Source organism: Tachypleus tridentatus, chromosome 8 (genome assembly GCF_004210375.1).
Source record: "Tachypleus tridentatus isolate NWPU-2018 chromosome 8, ASM421037v1, whole genome shotgun sequence".
Taxonomy (NCBI): Eukaryota; Metazoa; Arthropoda; class Merostomata; order Xiphosura; family Limulidae; genus Tachypleus; species Tachypleus tridentatus.
This window is the reverse complement of record NC_134832.1, coordinates 100,437,449-100,463,668: the sequence shown is the minus strand read 5'-3', so window position 1 is coordinate 100,463,668 and position 26,220 is coordinate 100,437,449. Positions and strand designations below refer to the sequence as shown.

At 33.1% G+C, this 26,220-nt stretch overlaps 1 protein-coding gene across 1 annotated transcript; it reads left to right on the top strand.

Moving 5' to 3' along the window:
• The first annotated feature begins 1,860 nt into the window (after positions 1-1,860).
• On the top strand, positions 1,861-26,176 carry LOC143223056 (transmembrane emp24 domain-containing protein 6-like). The gene is made up of 4 exons (XM_076450461.1): positions 1,861-2,723; positions 7,655-7,775; positions 18,812-18,957; positions 23,422-26,176. Exons 1-4 carry the CDS (start codon positions 2,526-2,528, stop codon positions 23,653-23,655), a joined length of 699 nt encoding a protein of 232 aa, XP_076306576.1. The 5' UTR covers positions 1,861-2,525; the 3' UTR covers positions 23,656-26,176.
• The last annotated feature ends 44 nt before the right edge of the window (positions 26,177-26,220 follow it).

Here is a 26,220-nt window from a genome sequence, read left to right as displayed (position 1 = left end):
TTCCAAAAAACAAACAAACAAACATTATAGATATTCTTACAGAAAATAGAAGCAATTTTAGAACAATATGCGTTGTTTTATTTCGTTTACATCTTTGTGTAGATTTACAATACGAATGTAAAGTGACGGTCAATCCCACTATTCGTTGGTAAAAGAGTAGCCCAAGAGTTGTCGGTGGGTGGTGATGACTAGCTGCCTTCCCTCTAGTCTCACACTGCTAAATTAGGACGGCTAGCACAGATAGCCCTCGAGTAGCTTTGTGCGAAATTCCAAAAAACAAACAAACATTATAGATATTCTTACAGAAAATAGAAGCAATTTTAGAACAATATGCGTTGTTTTATTTCGTTTACATCTTTGTGTAGATTTACAATACGAATGTAAAGTGACGGTCAATCCCACTATTCGTTGGTAAAAGAGTAGCCCAAGAGTTGTCGGTGGGTGGTGATGACTAGCTGCCTTCCCTCTAGTCTCACACTGCTAAATTAGGACGGCTAGCACAGATAGCCCTCGAGTAGCTTTGTGCGAAATTCCAAAAAACAAACAAACATTATAGATATTCTTACAGAAAATAGAAGCAATTTTAGAACAATATGCGTTGTTTTATTTCGTTTACATCTTTGTGTAGATTTACAATACGAATGTAAAGTGACGGTCAATCCCACTATTCGTTGGTAAAAGAGTAGCCCAAGAGTTGTCGGTGGGTGGTGATGACTAGCTGCCTTCCCTCTAGTCTCACACTGCTAAATTAGGACGGCTAGCACAGATAGCCCTCGAGTAGCTTTGTGCGAAATTCAAAAAACAAACAAACAAACAAACATTATAGATATTCTTACAGAAAATAGAAGCAATTTTAGAACAATATGCGTTGTTTTATTTCGTTTACATATTTGTGTAGATTTACAATACGAATGTATCATTATAGTTTTATTTTAACTTTATAATTATAGCTATTTTATACTGGTTTACAAATGTGAGCTTAAAATGTCTTAAAATTTGTTCAAAAATTGTTGCTACATGTAAAATACATGTTGTAAGATAATACTGGCTATTAAAAACAATACCAAAATTATCAACATGTTATAACTTGAATAAGTTATTTGTGTAATATCTCACCCTTCCCATTCTTCTACGCCTGTTCTGGTCTTTTCGACTACTTCAAGTCCAGCCCACTTCTTCTTGTGCTCTGTGCCTTTCACATCCTCCACCCACCAATGGTAAAATGGAATGTTTTCGGACTTACAAATCTAGAAACCAGGTCTCGATACCCGTGATGGGCTGAGCACAGATAGCTCATTATGCAGCCTAATAAAAACAAACAAACAAGTCTTTCTAAATATTTTCACTTCTCTGCACACTATGTTTTTTTTTTTTTGCTTGGATTATATTCTTACATTATATTTGCATAAATACGCCAGTATTTGAGCTATAAATTATTCTAAAAAAGTGTCTTTTCTTTTATCAAAGATTTCCTCCTGCGGTGGACAAAACAAATAGATCATTGTGGCTTTGCTCTAAAAAAATAAATAAGCAAGTAAAGGGGTCCTGGACAGGTCATCGGATGGATAGTACATAAGTCTTTTAGGGGAGTTGTCGTTGGCTATGTTTCGGGCAAAGCTACTCAGGGCCACTAGTGCTAGACGCTCCTTATTTTGAAGCGATAACCAAGAAGGAGAGTAACTAGTCAATAACATCCAGCACTAGATTGCAGCCTACTTTCCTTGAATTGTGGTATTTGTCTGTCATTTGTATGGCTCACCCACGACTCCCAATTGCACAGCACGTTATTTTTAGGGAGTAGGATAAGAAAGGACGCGTGATCCACTGAACCTCTGATTCGTTAGTTGGACTAAAAAGCCATTGGACTGCACTCGGTCTTGCGTAACCCGTTTGTTTTGATTATTTTTCTGTAAAGGTTAATTATATACACTTTAAACACTGGGAAGAAAACGAGTCATATTCCGAGACTTTTTTTTATTTATTTCTTTATTCAATTACGGCCCAGTATGGCCAGATGGTTATGAAGCTCAACTCGCAATCTAAGGATTGCGGGTTTGAATCATCGTCACACTACACATGCTCGTCTTTTCAACCGTGGGACATTATAACGTGACTGTCATTCCCACTAGTCGTTGGTAAAAACGTAGTCCATAAGTTGGCGGAGGGTGGTGATGACTAGCTGTCTTCCCACTTGTCTTACACTGCTAAATAAGGGACGTCTAGTATAGACAGGTCTAGTGTAGCTTTGCGCGAAATTCAAAAACAAATAAACTTTGTTTTATTAGATTAGTATATTCACCAAGAAAAAAACATTGAACTTCTAGACAAACACATATTGTTAAAACAAAAGTTTTGGATAATAGATATCATTTAGGATTAATTTTAAAATTTTATGTGATAGTTACTTTGCTGGCAAACTCATTTTATCGGCTTTTATCATTGCTATCAACGCTTTTTACATTTTGAATCAACTAATCAGATATGAGTGATATGTGCTGGCCTATACAGATAGCTCTCGTTTCAAAATGGCGGTTAGCAGTGATCATGTACCACTAGTTTTTAACTTACTAATAAACATAATATGCTACTGTAATTCTGAAACATACGCTTTTGACAACAAACTTGGTATTTCGTACGAATTTAAAGTTTCTGTAGAAGCTGGAAAAGAAGAGTGTTTTTTTCAATGGATTCCTGCAGGGGCAACGTTTTACGTTGCTTTCCAGGTAAACTTTCGTGTATTACTAGTATTAATACTATCAGTTATTATATTGTTACAATTACAATAAAAAAGCGGTAAGTTTAATAATACAGGTAAAGTCACTGTCGAGTTAACACGGTAAGAAACGAAGAGAAACACGACACTGAAGTTTTTTGCAAGTTAATATAACGAACAGATGATGATAATCTCTAGACTTGAAAGTTAGAGCGAACTTTGACCTGTAAGGGACCGCTGCATTATTAAATATAAGTAATAATGCTATTATCAATAATGCAGTTGGTTGTTATGACTTTTAGGATGATGTATCTACAATCTGTGCCACGTGTACAATGCAGAATATACAGTTTCATTGTACTAAACTAAAACCTGTATGAATCTAAGACTCGGAAGAGATAAAAAATATAAGCATATAAAAGGTGTTAATGATATCTTTATCAATAATAGTATTATTCATGTAAAGGTATGTTTGAGCACTGAAAGTATAACCAACAGTACTATAAAGAATTATATATTTTGTTATATTACAGTTTTGATGTTACGTTGAAAATGTTGATATTGTTTAAAGCTTCTAATAAAAGTGAGAATTAACATTCAATTTAATATAATAAGGCGCAAGATGATGGTTGCATGATGAAAATAAAAAATGTTTTGTGCAAATAAACAACCACTGATATTATTAATTTTAAGATCATAATTAAAATTAAAACTGATTTTCTATTCAGACATTTTTTTCTTTATTGATATACTACAGAATTGTTGTGTACTAATCAAAAATGAAGTTGAAAAAGTTCAGTTTTTACAAAAGAATATTAATTTTAAATGTATTCTGGAGTTGTTTTTTAAAAATGAAATTATGGTATTGTAGATATATATTTTGTTTCTGTTTTTCCACGAGAAAGGTCCTATAGATTAGTATAATTTCTGGCACATTAATTCATCATATACTGTTTCTGACATTTACTGTACTTTGTTTATCTGAGATAATTTTGATATATTTGACTATTTTACAAATAGTACTGAGTCTATCTTCAAGTATTTTTCTAAACTTTCACACAAGTGTTTTTATATCAAGTGCGCTTAATTACTCACATAATTTGAATAGATCTAATGGGATCATAAATATTTAATAATTCTTTTACATAGTAAACGTTATATGCTGCAACCTTTCTTCATAAGTCTTAGACAAAACCGTACGCATTTCTGCATAGACGTACATATATAAGTTAATTATATATTTTTACTGCAGAAACATATATATACAGGCTTGAAATGCTTTGGATTATGTATAGAAAACAATGGTTTAGATATATAAACCAATGATCATCGGATACCACTCTAGAACCTCAGTCTGCGTATAAAAATTGGGGTAACCATACAGTTCTACCTCTTTTCTTGGTTATGTAGTGCCTTCACCTCTTAATTCCACCAGACGTAAAAATTAGAAACTTAGTTTATTTGGTAACATAACACAGTATTATAAATAAATAATTTTATTTTTTTAAGTTCAACTGTGTTTACATATATATATGCATATATTTGCTTTCCATGTTCAGGATAATTCTACACATAACGTTTCCTGAACGTGCCATATTGTGGATATTTTTTGCTGCCTATTGAAATTACTGTGTACAAGCAGCATACATATATATATATATTCTTTGGTTTGTTCAACTCAATGAAATGACAAAATTGTGTCAGTCCTTTATCTTTGCTACTCTTGTAGTTAGAAGATTGGATGATAATTTTATATAAATATTAGGTGGAATATATATTTTAATAGTTAATTTCAAATACTATGATTGATATATTTAAAAATCAGTATTTTAACAGTACTGAGAACATTATGACATATTTGCATTTTTTATGGAAGTATTAGATGTCTCTCACTTTACTGCTTAGAGATATCATCTTTTCTTAAGATTTTGGAAATATTATTGGTGAAAGTGCTTAAAAATTGTATGTGTTAATCCCCGATTGTAATAAAGATACTAGACTACCAAATGTGTGAAACTTTAAAAACGTAAGTTAATTCATTCCTCCCAGACATTGAACACAAACCTAAACTTGTTTATATATATGATCACTAACATTAGTATATAGTCTAAGCACAAAAACTAAAATGATAATAAAAATTAGAAACGTACTTCATATTTTAAAAACTATTAATTAAGTTAATGACTCATTAATGAGAATAATTTTAGGTGATAGCATATCTGGATATAGGTTTCAAGAATTGTAATTATTAATTCTATTGTTCTGTTTTTTATTAATTCAGCAAAAAATCTAAAATATGACTACTGTTACGTATTATAGTTTATCTCGGATGAGTCTCTCATTTATTATGTTATGTACGTTGCGAATTACGATTTCAAATTGCCGGAAATTATAATTTATTAGTCATTTGAATTTCGATATGCATCAAATTTATATTTGTTAACAAGATTGATACACACTGTTTTCTTTCTGAACACAAATATATTTTAATGTAAAACAACAATACAATTTATAATAATGGTTATTATAATAGTTATCACAAACAATAATTTACATATAACAGTTTTACAAACTTATATTCGATCTAGAAATGAATATTGTATCGACGAGGTTCCTGACGAGCAAATTAATTCTGAATTGATATTATTACACGTCACACCAAACATGCTCGCCTCTTCAGCTGTGGGGGCGTTATAAAGTACGGTCAATCCCACTATTCGTTGGTAAAAGAGTAGTCCAAGAGCTGGCGGTGGGTGATGATGACTAGCTGCCTTCCCTCTAGTTTTACACTGCTAAATTATGAACGGCTAGCGCAGATAATCCTCGTGTAGCTTTGCGCGAAATTCAAAATAAAAAACATTCTATCCCATCCTTTCAACTTGCAGTAGCTACAGTCACTAGCTTTTGAGATTCCTAGACCTTCTAATCAAACTATTATGGTAACAATACATACAGTTTTAAAAGTGTTATAAAATTCTAAATAATCGTCACAACATGCAATGCCAATCCATTTGTTTATGTTACTTTGGGGATACTCACTTATGTGAATGCTCACTTTACAGGCCATTTTGTTTTTTCCACGTTAATGAATACGTCTCAACTTTTGCCCAGGCATATTCATTTTTTACTGAGGTGCAATATTTTTGTCTGCTATTCATTATCCTCAAAAACTTTCTGCTGATCTTATTTCACTCTTTTTTCAAGTATATATTATTTTACATCTTGAAACATTTTCACTCAACATTTTTCTCATTCTTGGACTTTCTTCTTCAGCAAAATTATTGAATATTAGTTATTTTTGTTCACCTGATTCTTTCAAGCAGAATCAATTTTCTACACTGCAGTCTCTTATGTCTGCAGTATTCAATGATTTAGTATCTGTTAATATGTGGCTACTATGCTATTTCACCAAACTAGTCTATCTGTTTTGTTGTAAAGTGCTTCCTGCTCAAAGTTTATCAACCTCCTGTCTTAGAGGTTATCATTTCAGGTTGGAAAATATATAATGTTGGAACAAAGTTGTAAAGAAATCCTACAGAAAGTTTGAAGGAGATTTGGTTTGAATTTCGCGCAAAGCTACACAAGGGCTATCTGCGGTAGTCGTCCCTAATTTAACATTGTAAAACTAGAGGAAAGGCTGCCAGTCATCACTACCCACCACCAACTCTTGGGCTACTCTTTCACCAATGAATAATTGGATTAACCGTCATTTTATAACGCCTCCACGGCTGAAAGGACGAGCATATGTGGTGTGACGGGAATTCGAAGCAGCGACCCTAGGATTACGAGACGAGTGCCACCTGGCCATGCCGGGTCTTTGAAGGAGGTGTGAAAAATAAATTAGTATGCATTTAAAGAAAAATGGGAAATTAAATTAGAATTTTTGCATTGCATCAATCTACAGATTTTTTAAATATATAATTATTATAACAGATCTACCGTAATGCGTTTACTTTAATACGCACGCTTGTTTCAGTATAGTTTTCTTGTTTGCATGTGACGTATATTCTTGACTGTGTTTTGCGCAAGTCTAGCCTGTTCTCGAAATTTGTAGAAGATTTTTGAGAATAATAATCCATAATATTTGTTTTTCGAATACGCTAGTGCGTCTGAGAACATTGATAACATTTCTAGAAACTCCCGTGATTCATGTAAAAACAACTAATTATGAGAGAGTAAGAGTAAAATATTATTACTAATCAGCTACAGTCAGTGTACTATAGGCCTAAGAAGCTATACTTGTTATATCTCTGAGTATTCTCTAAATGCTTACTAATGGGAAAACAACAGAACTAGATGAGGAACGTTTATATATTTTGAACATTACAAATTGTTTAACTTTCGTGAATTAACTTCGGGTGTTAATTGTTCTGCGAGGACATTATATGTTGTCGCCTTTAAAAACTTACGTGTGCTTCAAGCTTAGCTAGCCGTCTAAAGAAAAGTGCGGGTTTGTTAACAAAGAATAATTTTGCTCTCTGTGAAAGTCGATAAAACATTCAGTTCAAGACCAGATATAAGACTCAGAATTGTTTGTACGTTTGTAAAACGGTTGTATATAAATAATTATTTGCTGTAACTATTAGTAATAATCGTTATTATAAATTGTATTGCTTTTCTGTTTGTATATCAAAATATATTTGTGTGTTAAGAGAGAAAATTGTATTTATCAATGTTGTTGGCAAATATAAATTTCATACATGTTAACATTTAATTAACTTCTGCATTCAAATTCGAATTTCCAATTATTTAAAATAGTAATACGTAATATACGTAACGTAATAAATCAGAAACTCGCCCGAAGTAAATTATAATACGTAACATTATATGCAACTACAAACAATTTACAGCCATCAGAAATACGATGGTAAGATACTCGTATGGTAAGATCAGTAATTTCACATTTTTGCAAGCATATAGTTTTTCGTGTTTGACTTACAGGTCATGAAAGGAGGTGATGGAAATGCTGGGTTATCTGTTAAAAATCCTAATGGAGTGTTTGTTCTACCCTATCAGTGGCGTTTCCATGCAGAATATGAAGATGCTTCTGTACCAGATGAAGGTATTTGTTTCTGCTGTTTTTACTCTTCCTTCACAATTGGCCCGGCATGGCCAGGTGGTTGAGACACTCAACTCTTAATCCGAGGGTCGCAGGTTTGAATCCCTGTTACACCAAACATGCTCCCCCTTTAAGTCGTGGAGGCGTTATAATGTGACGGTCAATCCCACTATTCGTTGGTAAAAGAGTAGCCCAAGAGTTGGCGGTGGGTGATGATGACAAGCTTCCTTCTCTCTAGTCTTACACTGCAAAATTAGGGACGGCTAGCGCAAATAGCCCTCGTGCAGCTTTGTGCGAAATTCAAAACAAACAAATCCTTCACAATTTCCCTGAAAGTTAGTGAAAGGCTGCTTGTAGTGGTCGCCTGTTTTAACCACTCACGTCACAATATAATAGTGTTTTGTTTGTCAATCACTCAGTAGGTATTACAATGGTGTCATATAAGGGTTGGTTAACATTTCAAGAAGAATTATATATTTTGGTATGTCACTTACCCTGTCTCACATTTTCGTTCATTGCTGTCCTTTACATGCAAACTATTTCTTTATGTATGCCACAAACCTTAAACTCATCCTTGTTGGAAGTAGTATATTCCAACGTCTCTCATGCTATTTATCATGCATCTTATGTTAACCAACTGCAGCATAGCATGCTCACGTGACGCACATGATTCCCTCTACATTCTTCTACCAAACAGTTACTTCTCGTTTGGCAGTTTTGGGTACAGACGTTTTCTTTTGTGTGATACATAATTTGATTTTTCCTTGAAGTTGTTTTTTTTTAATATAATTTAACACATTTTCTCCCAGTTTATTATTGTCATTCTATCTATGCACTCGACAATTTTGTACAGATATAGTGAGTTATGAATTCCGAAGTCAGTGTTACCATTTTGGGGGAAACACTAACGACCTGTATTTTGTTTCAGGCCTCAGGTGCTGGTGATTTAATGGTGGATATTTTTGCTTTTATACATCCGGAGATTGAATGCTACATGGGTCAACCTCATATCATTCAGGCTTATTCAGATTCTGTTGAGATTGGTCACAATGATGAGAATTTTGATTGTCTTTTTTTTTTCATGGGTTTGCCATTTCTTCCCAATTCTGGCTTGAAAATTCACCTCGACCTTCTTTAGTCTTCACGGATTTCGTATCTCGTGCTTGTAAAGATTTGTTTCTTTCCTCTATCTCTTACTTCTCTGGTCTCTCCTTGTTACATGAGCATTCTTCTCAACATTCGTTGGTATTTTATCCGTCTCCTGATATTCAGATTCATGCTGATCTCTTTCTCTCCCAGTTAAGTAAAGGGATCAGCATGCCACGCCTCTTGATAACCTCTTTTCAGTACGCCCTTTTTTACCATTGGGTAGACTGCCCATATTTGGATCAACAGTTGTTGGGTTCCTTATTACCTCTTTGAAGATGGCGCCCGAATCTTGTGTTATTCTCATACATGCTCAATATTCTTGCCTTCATCTCATTCTTACTTCCCTTCTCCAGTATTTTTCTTCCCTACATCTGCTCTCAGAAGCTTTCCACAGAAGTACTGAGGGAATTTATACTGATACCCTTTACCTTCTCTCCTCCACATTAACCCATATGCTATCCTCGACTCTGACACTACATATGATTTTGTTATTGTTGGGACCTTATAGGTACGGATTCAGTTTGGGATTATGATTGGGAGGCCTCGGCCTACCTTTGTATGGATATCAATTTCCAACATTGAGGTTTTGGAATTGAGTAACAAAAATCAAAATAAGTCCTCACACGAGTTAGTTCCATCTTCTCGATGCTGGATGGCCATTCCCAGATTGATGAAGGATGATGATCCTTTTGTCATACTCAGTAATCAATGTGGGTCTTAATCACTGATTTTTTGTTTTAAGGTGAAAATTGTATGATCCTTATTCTACTCATGCAGGGATGTCAGTTGTGGATGCAGTTGGCTTACCGAGTATGGTCTATCACAAACTAGTCATTCTACACTTCACAATTTCAACCTTGTGTTTTACAAATTATACACACGGGCAAAGAGTATACCTGGTTCAAAAGTGGTGCAGTACCCCTCTTCTGATATTTCGATCTATTTCTCTCATTGCCAGGAGTATCGTATCAGAAGCTATACATTTCTTTTTTCTGAAAATATAATTCCAATATCTACTCAACTCTTCATAGAATGAACGGCAACTGCCTGTTGTGGAGACACAAGTGTAGAGGACGACGTTTCTAAAGTCTTCTGCCTTTCATCTTCAAGTCAGTGTGAGTGTAGGTGCTGACGGTCTTTTATAGTGTCCTGGTGGATTGTGGAGAACGTATTGTAATTGGTTGGATTATCACAATCCACCAGGACACTATAAAAGACCGTCAGCACCTACACACACTGATTTGAAGATGAAAGGCGGAAGACTTTAGAAACGTCGTCCTCTACACTTGTGTCTCCACAACAGGCAGTTGCCGTCCATTCTACGAAGGTTCATCATGAATACTCTGCCTAAACAATCTATCAAAGGTACTCAACTCCAGTCATACTTCCTACACTTCTTCTCCGCTTCTCATGCTTACAATTTTTACCAAACTTTGAAGTGAAAGTTCAATAGATGAGTGGAGAGAGAGTCACATGAACATGTTATGCTACTATTGGTTAACAGATGATGCATGGTGATTTACTTGAGAGACATGTTGGAATTTTTTTTTTTCCAAAAGGAAGAAGCACAAGGTTTGTGGCATGGGTAAAGAAAAAGTTAGCACATACGGGACAACACTGAACGAGAATAACTAATATTGTAAGTAGAGAGGTAAGAACCTCTAGGAAATTTATTTTCAGTATAAAAAATTATAACCTCTTTCGAATACGACACAGTAGGCGGTATGAACTTCGAAAACAAGAAATAAAAATATTTCTTACTCTTAAAGCAGAACACTTTCAGAGACTGTAAGGAAGTACATCTAGTATATACATAATCATAAGAAGACTTAAAGGCCTCAGTTCTTAACTAAATTTACACTTAAAGAATTATGTGCATGTTAATTGAATAAATAAGGGAATTATAATTAAGTTTTAAATTATTTTCAGAGTGTAATATTACTATGCTTGTGTGTTAAAATTGATATAACCTTTGTATTTTATTAGCCGTTATAGTTGAAATTAGTATAAAAGTTGTCTACAACATTAACTTCTTGCAAAAAAGATATTATTCTTAGATATAACAATAATTCATGATCCTAATGATTATTTCTTTGGCTGGAGGTGCAACTAACGAAGGTATTAAATATAAATAACTACCACAAATATATAATCATGTATATCTTTCATAAGTCAAATATTGAAATATATTATTCTAAAAGAACTGATATTTTGGCTAGTTAATTTTTGCCTCTTTCTTGCTGAAACTGTTAAAAGAATTAATGATGAAATTTGTTGTGACCTAGACATAACACAGTTTCATGGTTGTACATGGTGATGCTAAAGAAAATTGTATTTAAGATGATCATATTTTAATACTACTTGTTTTGATTAAAGGGGAACAAATTTCACCAGAGGCAATCTTAAAATATTTTTTTTTTCATTTCATGTGTGGATGTGGTACAGTATTTCTGAAACTTTCACAGAAAGTGTTAAGTATGCTTTCCATCATCCTCAATCAGTATAACAAGCATATCCCTTTAATGAAACTTCTGTAAATATCATTCATTCTTGCAACATTTAATATACTAGTATGCATTCCATTCGATCACCAGTCTGATATTGATTACAGTGGGAAAAAGAAGTAACACCAGTGCTGTTTTCCACATAGAAGCATATATTATAGTAAATGATTTTGAAACACTTTGTATCATTGAATCAATAATAACAGAAAATTTTTGGCTTTCCACAGTTAAAACCGTTTTTTCGAGACAGACCAATAGTTATAAGAAATTCAAATTATATGCATAGTGTATTTTATTTTAAAACTATGTTTAGATAACTCATAATTTCAAGTGAATAATCAGAATTATAAAGAAATAGAATGGTTGGCTATGAGTTCATCTCTGTCACTATAATTGTGTGGTCTGTACAATGATAAATTTGAAACAAAAACTTTATAATTCTTTGATAAGATTATTTTAAAATATTATTAATATTACTTCTTAAAGAGTTCCTGAACTTTTTAACTTCTCTGTTCACAAAATTTGAGTTTATTCCTATACTCACAACTGCATCATTTTTTAAACAATAACTTTTAATTAATTCCTATTTATAGATGAATAATGTCAACACTGTGAAAAAAATGCAGATATTTTGAATGATCTGATGTACAAGGACTTTTGGTCTTTGGTGGCATGATAACCTTCAGTACATAGTTATTGTAAATTTTTATCATCATCTTTAATTAACCCTTATTGTATAGATGTGTTAACATGTGCATGTCATAACTTTTTTTTACAGAATTACATTAAAATGTATATAAACTAATTTGTCATTAATGTATGATAACAAGCTTTGCATCAAAGTGTAATTTATAGTTAATGTTATCTAGACAAATTATCAGGCTTGAACTCTGTCACATGGTGCATCTTGTATTCTAATTTCCCCATTTTAGTTTTTTCCTTCTACTCTCATGTGCATTTGACATGTATAACAAATTAAATACATTTATTATAGATATATCAAAAACCCATAATATAAAATTTGAAGATCCAAAGTTTTTCTGTACAGAAGGGCTGTATGTCGACGACTTTCACATCTCATGTCAGTCGTCAAACATGAGATATATTGAGCGGCAACTACAAACTGCCCTCAATTGTGTACAGAAGTGGACTCTGGCGAACGGCTTTAAGTTCTCTCTCTCCAAAACTGTATGCATGCACTTTTGCCGTCGACGGGGTATTCACCCTGATCCTGAACTTCATATCGGTGAAGTTTTGCTGCCAGTGGTCCCGGAGATCAAGTTCTTGGGGCTTATCTTTGATCGTAAACTGACCTTTATACCACACTTAAAGCAGCTTCGGGTCAAATGCACAAGAGCACTGAACATCCTCCATGTTCTCTCTTCTACCAGTTGGGGGGCAGATCGCTGTTCAATGTTAAAGGTATATCGTGCTCTTATTAGATCGAAACTCGATTGTGGATCAATGGTCTGTGGCTCTGCCAGACCCTCGGCCTTAAAGATGCTGGACCCCATTCATCACCAAGGACTTCGACTCTGCACTGGGGCTTTCCGTACCTCTCCAGTTCAAAGTATATACATTGAATCTCATGAACACCTTCTCTACACCTTCGCCGTTTGCAACTATCTTTACAATATACTTCGCAACTTCATTCCTTACCAAAGCATCCCACCTGGAAATGTGTTTTCCTTCCTCGGTGGGCAGTACTTTTTCAGAACAGACGATCTGTCATTGCTCCGTTTGGCCTTCGCATCCGGGCGCAATTGGATGAATTGGGTCTGTCCTTGGATAACATTGCAGATTCCACAGGTCGGCCCATCCCGCCATGGCTTATTACAGCCCCCAAATGTGACCTTTCTTTCAGTCACCTAAAAAAGGCAGATACTCCAGATTGGAAGTACCGTCTTTTATTCAATGAATATCTTTCAAACAATCATTCAGTTCTCATTTATACAGGCGGTTCCAAATCAGGTAATTCAGTGGGCTCTGCTATGGTTTGCTATGGGTCAGTAGTGTGCAGAATCCCTTCTACAGCTTCTGTGTTCACTGCTGAACTGTATGCCATATCTCTTGCCCTGGATCATATTGCAGCTGAGCAGTACTCTAACTGCACTATTTATACTGATTCGCTTAGTTCTATACTTGCTTTGGAATCACTACACGTTAGCTCACATCCTATTCTCGCTGATATTCGAAACCGACTGGCCCATTTCTCATTAGCAGCTACTTCAATCCAGTTTTTTCTGGATACCAGCCCATATTGGTATTCGCGGGAACGAGCTTGCAGACATAGCAGCTAAATATGTCTGCTTCAGCACCATCACTCCTATGCCTATTCCGTACATGGACTATGGTGTTGTCTTCAAGGCTCGGCTCTGTGCCAGCTGGCAGTCCACTTGGAGTGAGCAACGCGACAACAAACTTTTTCAAATCAAACCCAAAATTCGACTATGCCCATCTAGCTTCCGTAAAGTTCGGAAGGAGGAAGTTGTTCTCACTAGGTTACGCATTGGTCACAGTTTTTTAACTCATCATTTTCTTTTATCTGGAACTGATGCACCAATGTGTAGTTTGTGTAACACTCAAGTCACTATCAGCCACGTTTTACTTTCTTGCCATCGTTACAATTCTCAACGACGGCAATATTTTAAACATATTTTTTCCCAGGGTCAGTCTGTAACATTGGACAGAGTTATTGGTGATGGTGATTCTGTCCACCTTGATAATGTTTTTAATTTTTTAATGGCCAATAATCTTTTTAATCTCATTTAAGTGTTGCATATTTATTCATTACACCTTTTTAATTGTGGTTCCTTTTTTACAGTTTTAATCTCTCTCATTCAATTTGACATTGGACAATGGCCAGAACATTAAATAACTTGACACCAGGACTGGAAAGGCCAACTTCAGGTGACTAACGCTACTGTTTGAACTATCCGTTTGAACTACTCGTTAGTCGTCCTGGCGAGTTGTTATTATACTTTTGCTGCATATTATTTCACACTTTTACTACTTTACTTTTTAGTACTGGCCATATTGACTCATAACCCGGAACCAGGACTGGAAAGGCCAACTTCAGGTGACTGACAGTGGTTCTTGAACTTACATGTTAGTCTTCCTAGCGGGTTATGATCATTACCTTTTTTGCTAGAGTAAATACCTTACAACTTCTTATTCTCTGCCTTCTATCTTAACATTGTAGACTAGGTGTCAACATTGGTTTTATACTTTTTGTTTTACCTTCATTTCCATTTATGTCTATTACTACATTTATTTATTTTTTTTACATTTTTACCGAATGTCTGGCGCAGATAGCCTCGCTGCTTTGTGCCATAAAACACTAAATCAATCAATCAATCAATTCTCTACAGAATTATCATTATTCTTGGCACACCCACATGATACACATTTCTATTTCTCTCTAGCTTTCAAGACATGTCTGTAATTCTTGCTGGTACCACTCTTTGTATTTTTATAACAAATAGATAGAGTAGTTTCTGAACCCTATGAATCTACTAACTGTCAATTTTGTTTCAGTGTTTAATTAAAGCAATATTTTATTTTAATTTGTTGACTAAACTCTGCTGCTTTAAACAGCAATGACCTATACACAACACATGGAAGTAATATAAAATCTCCATCTGAAAAAAACTTAAAAACACTGTCAATGTTATCTCAAATACAAATAGACCTATTTGCACAAGTGTTAAATTTCATATTTTTGTATGTATATTTTTATTCATTATTTTATTTTGTAACCAAAGCTACTAAAATTAAAATTTAGAAACTTGTTAGTTTAGATAACAAAATTAAAATTAAAATAATTAAATAAAAAGAATTCACAAAGCTAGCTTGACCTGAGTTTATCACATGATTGCAACTTGATGTTTTTTACTCATATAGCTTTCCTGTTGTGGTTAACTGACTGTCACATTGCCTAATAGTGTCTCAAGGATATTGTAAATGTAATAAAAATAAATATAAGGGTAAGCAGATGTGAAATACTTAGAATAATGAGAGTGTTCTATAAATAAATAACACTATGAAACAAAATTTTCTAGTTCCTGGGCAGAAAGTGTTATTTCCCAGTTGCTTATGCCTAAAGTAAATGAAAAGACCTATTTCTCTTTTCAAACATTACTTTTGTAACCTGGGTAATGAAATTTTCAAATTTACTAATTTTCCAGGACATTCCAGGTAGATTCAGTGCTGAGTAGCTGATGAGAATTTTCTCGAACTTACAAGAACTTTCTAGAATGTTGTAGAACAGGGGTTCCCAACCTTTTGGCACTCGCGTTATCCCAAGCTACTTCTAACAAGGCTACGCACTCCCTCCCAAGGCTTTGCGACTCCCCTGCCAAGGGGGTCGCGACCCACCGGTTTGGAACCCCTGTTGTAGAACTTACAAGAATTTTCAAGAACTTCTAAAATGTTGTACAAGCCTCAAAGCTGTGCTGCTCCACAACGGGAATAAGTATCTGTCTTTTCCCCTGGCTCATTCGGTTCACCTCAAAGAGGAATATAACAGCGTCAAGACTTTACCAGATGTCTTGAAGTGTGATGAGTATGTCTGGGAGGTTGTTGGATACTTCAAAATGGTAGCATTCTTGCTGTGTCTCAATGAGGCTTTACCAAGTTTCCCTCTTATCTTTGCCTTTGAGACAGCAGGGACACCGCAGTGCACTACAACAGGAAACACTGGCCACAACAAACCGAGTTCTCTGTGGGGAGGCACAATGTCAAGTGTGAGCCACTAATAGACCTCCAGAAGATGTTGTTTTCACCATTGTACATACAGTTGGGTCTTATGAAACAATTTGTCACAGCTCTTGATAAGGAGTCTGCAGTCTTCAGGTACCTTCAAGACTTCTTCCCTAAGCTGTTTGAGGCAAATGTCAAAGCTGGTGTTATTGTTGAACCACAAATAAAGAAGATCCTGGAGTGCACAAAATTCCCCAAAAAGCGCAGTAGGAAGGAAAAAAAAAAGCTTGGAGCAGCTTTGTTGCAGTGGTTCAGGGCTTCTTGGGCAATCACAAAGCCAAAAATTATTTGGAACTGGCTGAGGTTCTGGCAAAGAACTATGGCAAAATGGGCTGTAGAATATCCCTGAAAGTTCATATCCTTGATGCTTATTTTGATAAATTCAAGGAGAACATGGGAGCATACTCAGAGGAGCAAAGTGAGCTCTTCCACCAAGATATACTGGACTTTGAACACAGCTACCAAGAAGCGTATAAAAAAACATGATGGGAGACTATATTTGGGAACTGATACGTGAAAGTGATTTACATGACAGTCGCAAATCTCCAAAACTACTCACTTCTAAACATTTTTGTTCATTTTTGTATTATTTTAGTATAAATAGATGTAAAACTTGATTCGTATGTTGTTTTGTTCAGACTTTATGAAAATGAAAATGTGCAGATTTGACCGTTTTTACATATAAAGTAGGTTAATTTCTAAATTTCATTGTCCATGTCACAAAAGCAAAGTTTGAAAGGAATAATAGCCATTTTCTGTACTTTTACAACATAAGCAATTGAGAAATAATACATACTATTCAAGAACAAAACTTATGTTAAATAGTGTAATCAATTGCAGTTATAAAGTACGACTATTACAAAGAAAAAAAAAGATATTCATCATTTTATTTCTTATTTTTTATTATTTTGTTTCGCTGTTTTTCTACAGATGGTGTTATAGTAGAGTTGTTTGTTTGTTTGTTTTTTGGAATTTTGCACAAAGCTACTCGAGGGCTATCTGTGCTAGCCGTCCCTAATTTAGCAGTGTAAGACTAGAGGGAAGGCAGCTAGTCATCACCACCCACCGCCAACTCTTGGGCTACTCTTTTACCAACGAATAGTGGGATTGACCGTCACATTTTACGCCCCCACGGCTGGGAGGGCGAGCATGTTTAGCGCGACGCGGGCACGAACCCGCGACCCTCGGATTACGAGTCGCACGCCGTACGCGCTTGGCCATGCCAGGCCTACATTATAGTAGAGAAAAAAATAGTTTAGTATAACATTTTTCCAGGTATGTTTAGGAGGTATTAGAGGTAATGTAAATTAAATATAAAATTATCTGGTAAAAAGTGTTTTTTTTTTTACCATAAAAATCTCTTTTCACTCAGACTGACTCAGTAAAGGATTCATAAGTTCACATACTAATCTGTAGTAAAAATATTTTGTTAAAACCTGAATTTTTATATACAACTCACAATGTTTACTAGTAGCTTGGCAAGTTTCTGGAAGATAACTCACATCATTCAGAATTATACTATTTATAGATTCATGATGGTTACAAGGTTGGTCAAAGTAACTGAGCCTGTGTAAAGAGAGTTAAAATTAGTTGATTAATATATAGAATATTTCAAAGTTTTAACAAGTAACAAAAAGTCGTTCTTCTAGCAACGCATTACCAAGCTACGCTCTAGTCAGTTTGTTCCGATTTATATGTGAATTGCTATTGCACTGATAGTCATATTTTCTTATACATTTGAAAAGAACATGAAAAGAGCTTAAATTTTGTTGATTGAATTACTAACTTGTGATTTCTCAAGGCTTGAGATATGAACAATTACAACACACTATGAGAATCAAAGTTGTGATACAGTGATTAGATGAAAAAATCAAAGAAACTATACTTGTATTGAAGTTAAAAAGGCAAGTTAGAGCTATTTTGTATAAAACTATCATGAATTTCATCCTAGGGTCTGTGAATGTTTTATTATGCATAAAAACATTGATGAAATTTATAAATGTTAATAATTCAATTTTCATTCAGAATGTTCTGAGTTAACCCAACATCAGGTTATTGTTTAGAAAAAAAAAAAATTTATAAAATTAAAAAAAGAAAATGTTTATGGAATATATTTCGACTGAATTTTTTTAATCTTTATTATAATGAAGTTTATTTTCTATAAAATTGTTTTATATGATTCCACTTTTTTTTTCCCTCAAAGCAGGATGCATCCATCAGGTCATGGTTAGGCTAGAATTCACTGATGCCACATGGTTTGATACATAATGCTGATTGATTATGACCCTACTAGAAATTTATTATCTACATATTAATAACATAAAGTGAAGAGAAAGTAAAATATTTTTTGTCCTAGTAGTTCCAGTAGTCAATTTCTAACATATGCAAGCTTGAGTATGGATATTAGAGAAATATATATTGCTCTGAGCTTTCCTTTTTGAAGTGGAAGTTAGTTAAGGTTCAATTCTATATTCTGAAAATTTACACAATGTTATTGAATGAAAATATTTATTTGTTATACATCTTTCTTTACTGGTTCATAAATAGTCATATCTCATAATGCACATTTGAAGTTAATTGTTCTGTAGGCCAGTTTTAAATATTTTACATCTAATTCTTTTTCAGGTTACTATCAGCTTTGCATTGACAATTCTTTGTCAAGATTTATGTCAAAGCTGGTAAGTTTGTATGTGAACTCCTTTGTAAAAGATGAGTGGAACAAATATGTGAAAGAATTGAATAGTTTGGACATTACTGTTACTAATTTTACGGTAAATTCATTTTGTAATTTCTTTGATTTTAGATACATATAAGTGTGCTTTAAGCTTAACTAGTTAAGGAATTTTAATATGATTTATATGTATATCTTTAGTGAATATGTATTTTGAATAGTGTACTTTATTTTATAAACTTACATTGTTTTCATAAAACAAATATATATTTTTGTATTTTACTTCAAAATTTTAAAAATGAAATACTGAAGTTCTTTGTTTCTTAATGCTAACATTTTTCATATTAATGATAGCAAGGAGTGCTTTGAGTGAATAAATTACATTGGCTAATAAACATTTTGTTAGAAATTAAATATCTATATATTAATATTGAAGACTATCAGCATTTGTTATATGATATTTTGTAACATATGATTGAATTTCATCTACAACAACCTTCTACTATCTTCCTTCCAGACACTTTTCTGTTTATTGAGACCTATTTATCTCCCAGACTTTTGTAGAGAATTAATTATTTTAGCAAATACATTTTTTTAAGTGGCACCTTTGATGCTTTGTGACAATCCATTGACACAAGATCCATATCATTACCTTCACCTTTATAAGCAATAACCTCTTTAAGGAATAATAAAAGATAAGTTAGGCAATATTTTTTCCTAGTCAAATCATGTTGAGTGTTTAACAAATTTTTAAACTACGTGAAATGACCTTTCAATGCATCTTTTATGAGACTTTCTAAACATTTATCAACACTTATATAAGACTAATAAGGCCAATAATTACTACTTATTGAAAATTATTATCACTCCTTGAAAAGAGGAGTAACATTAACCATCTTCCAACCCTCTGGCACCTGCCCACTATTCAAGGACTTACAAAAATTATAGGAAGTGGCTCACATATTTAGTCCTTAACCTCCTTTAAAACCCTTTGAGGGAATATCTGGCCCTGGGGCTATTAAACCCCACATATTTTCTCTTAACAAACTTAAAATTAATATTACTATCATGTTCAGTCTTCTTTCCATCCAGCAGCTGTTCAGAATGAGAAATATTGTTTAAATTTCCATCAATAAAAACTGAAAATGTAGAATGTAATAAATCAGCCATCTCATAATCATCAGGTATGAGCCTTACTTTAACATTCCTCAAGGTCATGCTCCTCTCTTTTTTGGTTTCCTAATTTTCTGTTTGACAACTCTCTTAAAGTTCTATTATCTTTTAAGCCTCCTGTTAATAGCAGTCAGTTTAAACTTCTTAAATGTATGATACTATAATTTTATCATTTATGAACCCACCTGGTTTTTTTTTTCACTTGCTACCATCCTTTTTTTATAGGAAAATATCAGTCTTAGAATTTTGGTTTGAAATGTTTCCTCATTAATCACTCTCTCCAATTAATTGAATTGATGGGTTCTCAACAGATAATTTTGTCATTTCCCTTTGAATCTAAAACAGCATTGTCCCCTGAAATTAAAATCTCCCATGATTATGGTCTCATTGTTAACTGAAATCTGTCTGTCATCCTTAATCAAAACAGAAAAATGTTTCCCTTTTTTTCTTTTGAGATACACCTTTATCAAACATTGTGTTAAGCTGGTACTGTTTGATAATGCTGAATTTAACTTTTTGTTTTTTCATACCTTGTATCTCCAAGATGATATTGTGGCAAGATTCCTGGATTTTATGATGAGCAAAAGCACATTCTGTAATTTCTTCAATTTATCTGGTTGAATCTTGCTCTTTTTGAGAGAAAAAACAAAGTGATAACATAAGATGTATATGTTACAAAACTTTAAAAAATCTGACAATTAGTAATTACAGTTAAATTGTTCAAAGTATCACATTTCTCTCTCATATCCACTGTATCAGTTTATTCACCTTATCAAGTTTCATAACTTATTTGGAGCTTGATTTTTTTCAAAATCTGATCCTGTATTTGTGGTATTATTACTGGCTATACAGATTACAGGTTTCTGAATGAAATGGATGTGTACTCATTTTATCTTTGTTTAAATACTTAGTAAGTACTTTGGACCCATTATATAATTCTTTCACTGAGCAGCACATAGCAATGAAAATATTCAGAAAATAGTCAAATCTAAGATTTCAGTAGATTTTACAAGTGCATTTGATACCAAATAATTACATCTGTTTTGAAGGAACTAACATATTTTTCATATCTATGCATTTGCAGCCTTTTTACAACTAGTCTAATTTCTAATCTCAAGGTTTTCTTGAAAAACACCTTTCATTAATCCATTATATTGAAAATTAAATGAGCTATTATGACATGTTGTGAAGTTTTTGAAACTAAATATTGGTAAAAGTAAAGAAGGTTAGACTAAATATCTCGGAAGCAATAGACACTGGTCTGTGATGATGAGAAAACCCACTTGTATAGAAAATTATATATGTAAGAAATGGCTTATATGGGTAGAGAAATCACTATGTAGAGGAGCGAACAATGATGACCGAAGAAGGTCGAAACGTACCAGCTGTTTTTTACATATATAATAGATGCTGGTGGTAGCACCTATAGAGTTATTGCACACAGTAAAGCTCATAAATAATGAGCAAATTAATGTTCAATTCATTCTTGTATTTATGCAAAAAATGTAAATCTTAAAATAGCAATTAGTTGGCTCAGCTTGTGTTGGTAGAAAGTCACAAAACCTCAAAGGTGCAACATGCAAGCTTATCACATACAGTGACTAATGCATGTGACAAAGACAATTCCAGTTTTTTCTCATAATGATGACACACAAAGTTATTGGAGTAAAGAAGTAGAGTTGAAAGACCTACTTGGTGAATTTAAGTACAAGAATTTATATAATTTTTAAGGCAATTTTTGTTCTGTTTCATGCCAATTCAACACCACAGTGTGGTTTTTACCATTTAACAGTTCACTGCTGTGAACATGAATGAAGACAATAGTAGTACACTTTGTCTTGCATTCAATATATCCCTTCAGTAAGTGTATCCATAATCACTGTGATGATGAAAAATACTCAAAAGGCACATATGCTTTATTATTATGTATACTAGAGAATTTAAAAAGGCCAAGCAGTAAGTAGAATTGAAACATAAACATGCAGCTGAAGAAACCTGCAATTTCTAGAAAATTAAATAGGACATGTAACAAACATTGTTAACTTGACTGCCTAAGAAAAATACTCTAGTTAGTATCATCACAGATACATTACCAAACAGAACAAATTTTGAAGCAGAAGGGCATAACAGCCAGTTATATAGTTAACAAGAACAGAGGAAACCTGTTTAATCAATGAAGAATCTGCAATGGCACAGAGAAGAGGAATGGAAGGTTCAGGAAAAACTCTTTATACAGACAGAAATGGCAAAATTACCCAAGAAATCAGAGTAATTATGTATCAGCTAAATATAACATTTATAAAACTGTATTAATTATGTATGTACAACATAAAACATAATTTGAAACACTAAATCTGGGTGTTAGTGTGAATAAGTAACAGTGAATAGATGTGAAGACCATAATTCAAAACATAAAATCAGCTAAGTTTCAAAGTTTTAAATATGGAGTTCTACGAAGACAGCATGCTTTGAACCCAGAAGAGCATAACGTGTTCATAACTGTAGGGGTGCTTACTTCAACCCCAGTTTCCCTTACCAGTTTCTGTATGTCATTACATGTTAAATGAGGGTTCCTACAAACTTCTCTGAGAACCTTCCTCTTGGTTCTCTCTGAAATTTTGGTGGGGCATTCAGAACGAGGGAAGTAAGCAGTTGATCCTGTAAGCTTAAACTTGGCAATTATGCTTTGAACAGTAGATTTCGGCACATTAAGTTGTGTAGCAATACCAGAAAGAGACACTCAAGACTTGTAATTTACAATAATTCGTTTTTTTAAATCACTGGACAGTTGTTTCCTTTTCGCCATGATGACTAAGCAGATAATGACGGAGATGGTGCTAAATTGTCGGAAGTACATTTTTTGCTGGCTAAATTCCAATAATTATGAACCAATTGTCTAGTTCTGGAATAGTATAATGTAGTTTATTCGCCAAACTAAACAAAATTTTTACGGGAATATCAGTTTTTTTGCACATTCTGAACTGTATGAACACTTTCTGCTCCTCCTATTTTTGGTTATTTGTTTATAAACAGTTTATTTGTTGTTTAATTTACATAAAAATTTATGTAGATGTGTGTTAGTATAATATTTATAATATATTGTACTTCTATTAGTCTAATCATGATACTTTTTAAGTTATGAGCAAACAACCATTTGGGATGCAGGGGTAAGAACACTTTCTGTCGTAACTGTAATTGCAACTCCTTTGATATGTTATCACAGATGTAATGCTAGTCTATATCCATAAAAAAAAAAAAGCAATCATTATTGCAAATAACCAGAATATCTTTCTTCATCATGAAGTATGAAATAAACATTTCTCTGCTTTATTTACAACATAACTAAATTAATGTGTTTTTCTCACAAGATATATCTTTTTTTTTTATGCAGAGAACACTGATGACTGTGGGTGAACACATTGGTGAAATGTTGAAATATCAAGACTATTCTCAAAAACAGATATCCCGAGACTGGTACCTGGTTGATGGAAATAAACATTACATCCAGTATTGGTCACTTGCTCAGTGTATAATTATTGTTGTAGTATCAGCCATACAAGTGGTCTTTGTTCGTAAGCTTCTTATTGTAAAAAATGTTACTCCTACAGCAAAACCACGGGCCTAGTCATAGTGTTTGTACAGATAAATCATAAAATTTATTTACAAAATCTAACATACTGTTTTTATTGTTTGAAATATAATTCACAAATGTACAAATTGATCTAATTATTGATTTTTTTAATCATAAATCATTATTAGGACTTGGAATTAAGAAGAGAAAATTACTTATTGTTCTGTAGCCCATGTATTTTAAGTGGGATAATTTATTGGATATTCTGAGATAATTTTATGGATTATTATCTCAAATATTTAATGAAAGTGATCTTATGAATAGTGAGACAATTGTTCATTTTTTTATATGGTATTCAGTTTGTGAGGTCTTGGACCTTTTTACAAAGATTTTTGTAAATTAAAGTGAGGTCGACTTCTTAATTATAGATTGCAATTTTGTGATGGGTAAATCATTACATATTTTGTATCACATAATGATTTGTTGAGAAATGTAATGTGCCTTTACAACAAGATGAGAAAGTTTCAGTGTTTCTTTGTGCATTAAATATGTTTATCATTACTAACCATATTTACCTTGAGGTGTTTTTATTTGTTTCCCAAGATCCTACATACCATCATACCTACATCCTATTTTTTTAGAAGAAAGTGTTAGTTAATTTTATGAGATAACAGTCTGTTTAAATGTATCCAAGCTAACCTGTATATTCACATTGTGACATTCTAAAACTAAGTATCCAGTTAATGCAGTAAGTATTTGTCATTATGTTATCTTAATTTAGATTTACTTGTGCTTGTAACAACGTTTTTTGAAAATAGGTTGTGTAGCTGCAGACCACTAATAAAGTAATTGAACTTAAACATAATTACATTAAAACCTTATTGATAAACTATTCCTAGGGTCAATTTTTCCAGCAGTTTTTTAATAAATTTATGTGAAATGACATATCAAGATAATTTTGGCATGTTCTTGATAAAATACAAGTCCTCAACTAATTTCTTTTAGTATTAAAGTACCATCAAACCTTGGACCTGAAATATTTAGATACTTTTTCTGTTCTGATAGGATCATGGACAATTGTTATGTGAAAAGATATGTTTTTTTTCATTTTTAAGATTACTCTTGCATTATTTTAGGCATGTTTTTATGTGTTTTTCAATCTTGAATAATTTAAAATTTCTTTTGTCCAAATAAGGTACATGCAGAATTACCAATAATTACCTGTTCAGCAAGCAGATAATAATTTCTTCAGAAATTAGCCAATAAACATATTTATAATTTAACTATTATTAAAATAACATTATTCATGCCTTAGGAAAAGATATTTTCTTATATCAAGAGTTTGTTCCCTTGGTCAAAAGATTGTATACGTGCACAAAATATCGTAATGTCTTGCACGTTTTAAGAATCAAGTTGTACTGTAACTTGTGTAATTAATTTTGTTTCAATCATAAAACCAACTTGGACTATGAAACAAGTATGATAACATAACCAAATCACAAGCTTTTATAATCTCCCATTTTGCAAGGTGAACAGAAATACATTCCCAGGTATCTTTTTTAACTCTTAAAACAAGTGTTATATAAGCCCTTGTTGACAGAGTATTGTTTTTCAGATTAATATGGCCTGAAAAACTCACAGAATTGGCCACAAAGGGATGGGGCCTTCACAAGTTTTCTCAGAACATATGCGTAATACTTTATGGGGGAATCTTTTATTCCTTTCACTCCTTACCAAGTGATGATTGATGCAACACTGTAATGAAATGGTTTTAATAGGCATGTTGATACCAGTGCAGTGTTGTTAATAAGTCTTTGCATGTAAGGACAGAGGAATTCTCTGCCATGGTTCAATACAATCATTTTATTTATTTTTATTCATATTAAATGTGTAGAAACTTCTGGTTCTGTTTAGTATTCACATTAACATAAAATGCTGTATAGCTAAATTATAACTGTTATGAAAAGGAAAGAAAAAGATTTCACATATTTGGCATAATTTTGTTATGCTCTGCTTCAGCCCCATAAATGACTACATAGCTTATTTGGTATTTTGTTAAGATCACCAGAATTTAATGCAAATACACTTTTCATAACTGAATAACGGTTTGATAAATCTTCCAGAGATCAATAATTTGTATGTTGAGAACAAGAGATGAATGATATGCAGTATCATTAAATATGAATGTTTCAATTTTGAATTAGTTGTGGTATGTAGAGGTATCAGTAAATGAACTTGCACATCTTAAGAAGGAGGCAGCTTACTCCTTGACAGTATAGAAATGTTGCATTGAGCTAGGGTGTATTAATATTTTTGAGAGTACAATCACATTAGAATTGTACATATGTAGGATTATGCCCATTTTCATAATGCCAAAATATGATGTACCACCTTAAATAAGATGTAAAAGTTATGAATTAAGTTACAAAAAAAAACTCAGAAACCCTCTTGAATACCACATATATCACTCATTCCAATAATTCAGTAAGTGAATTTGATGAATGATTGATACTCCTAGATCATACTTTAATATTATTCCTTTGTATATTTGATTAAAGACAGTTTTATCTATAAACATTTGCTTCTTTTTAAGTCTTTTGGGCACAAAATGATGTTTGC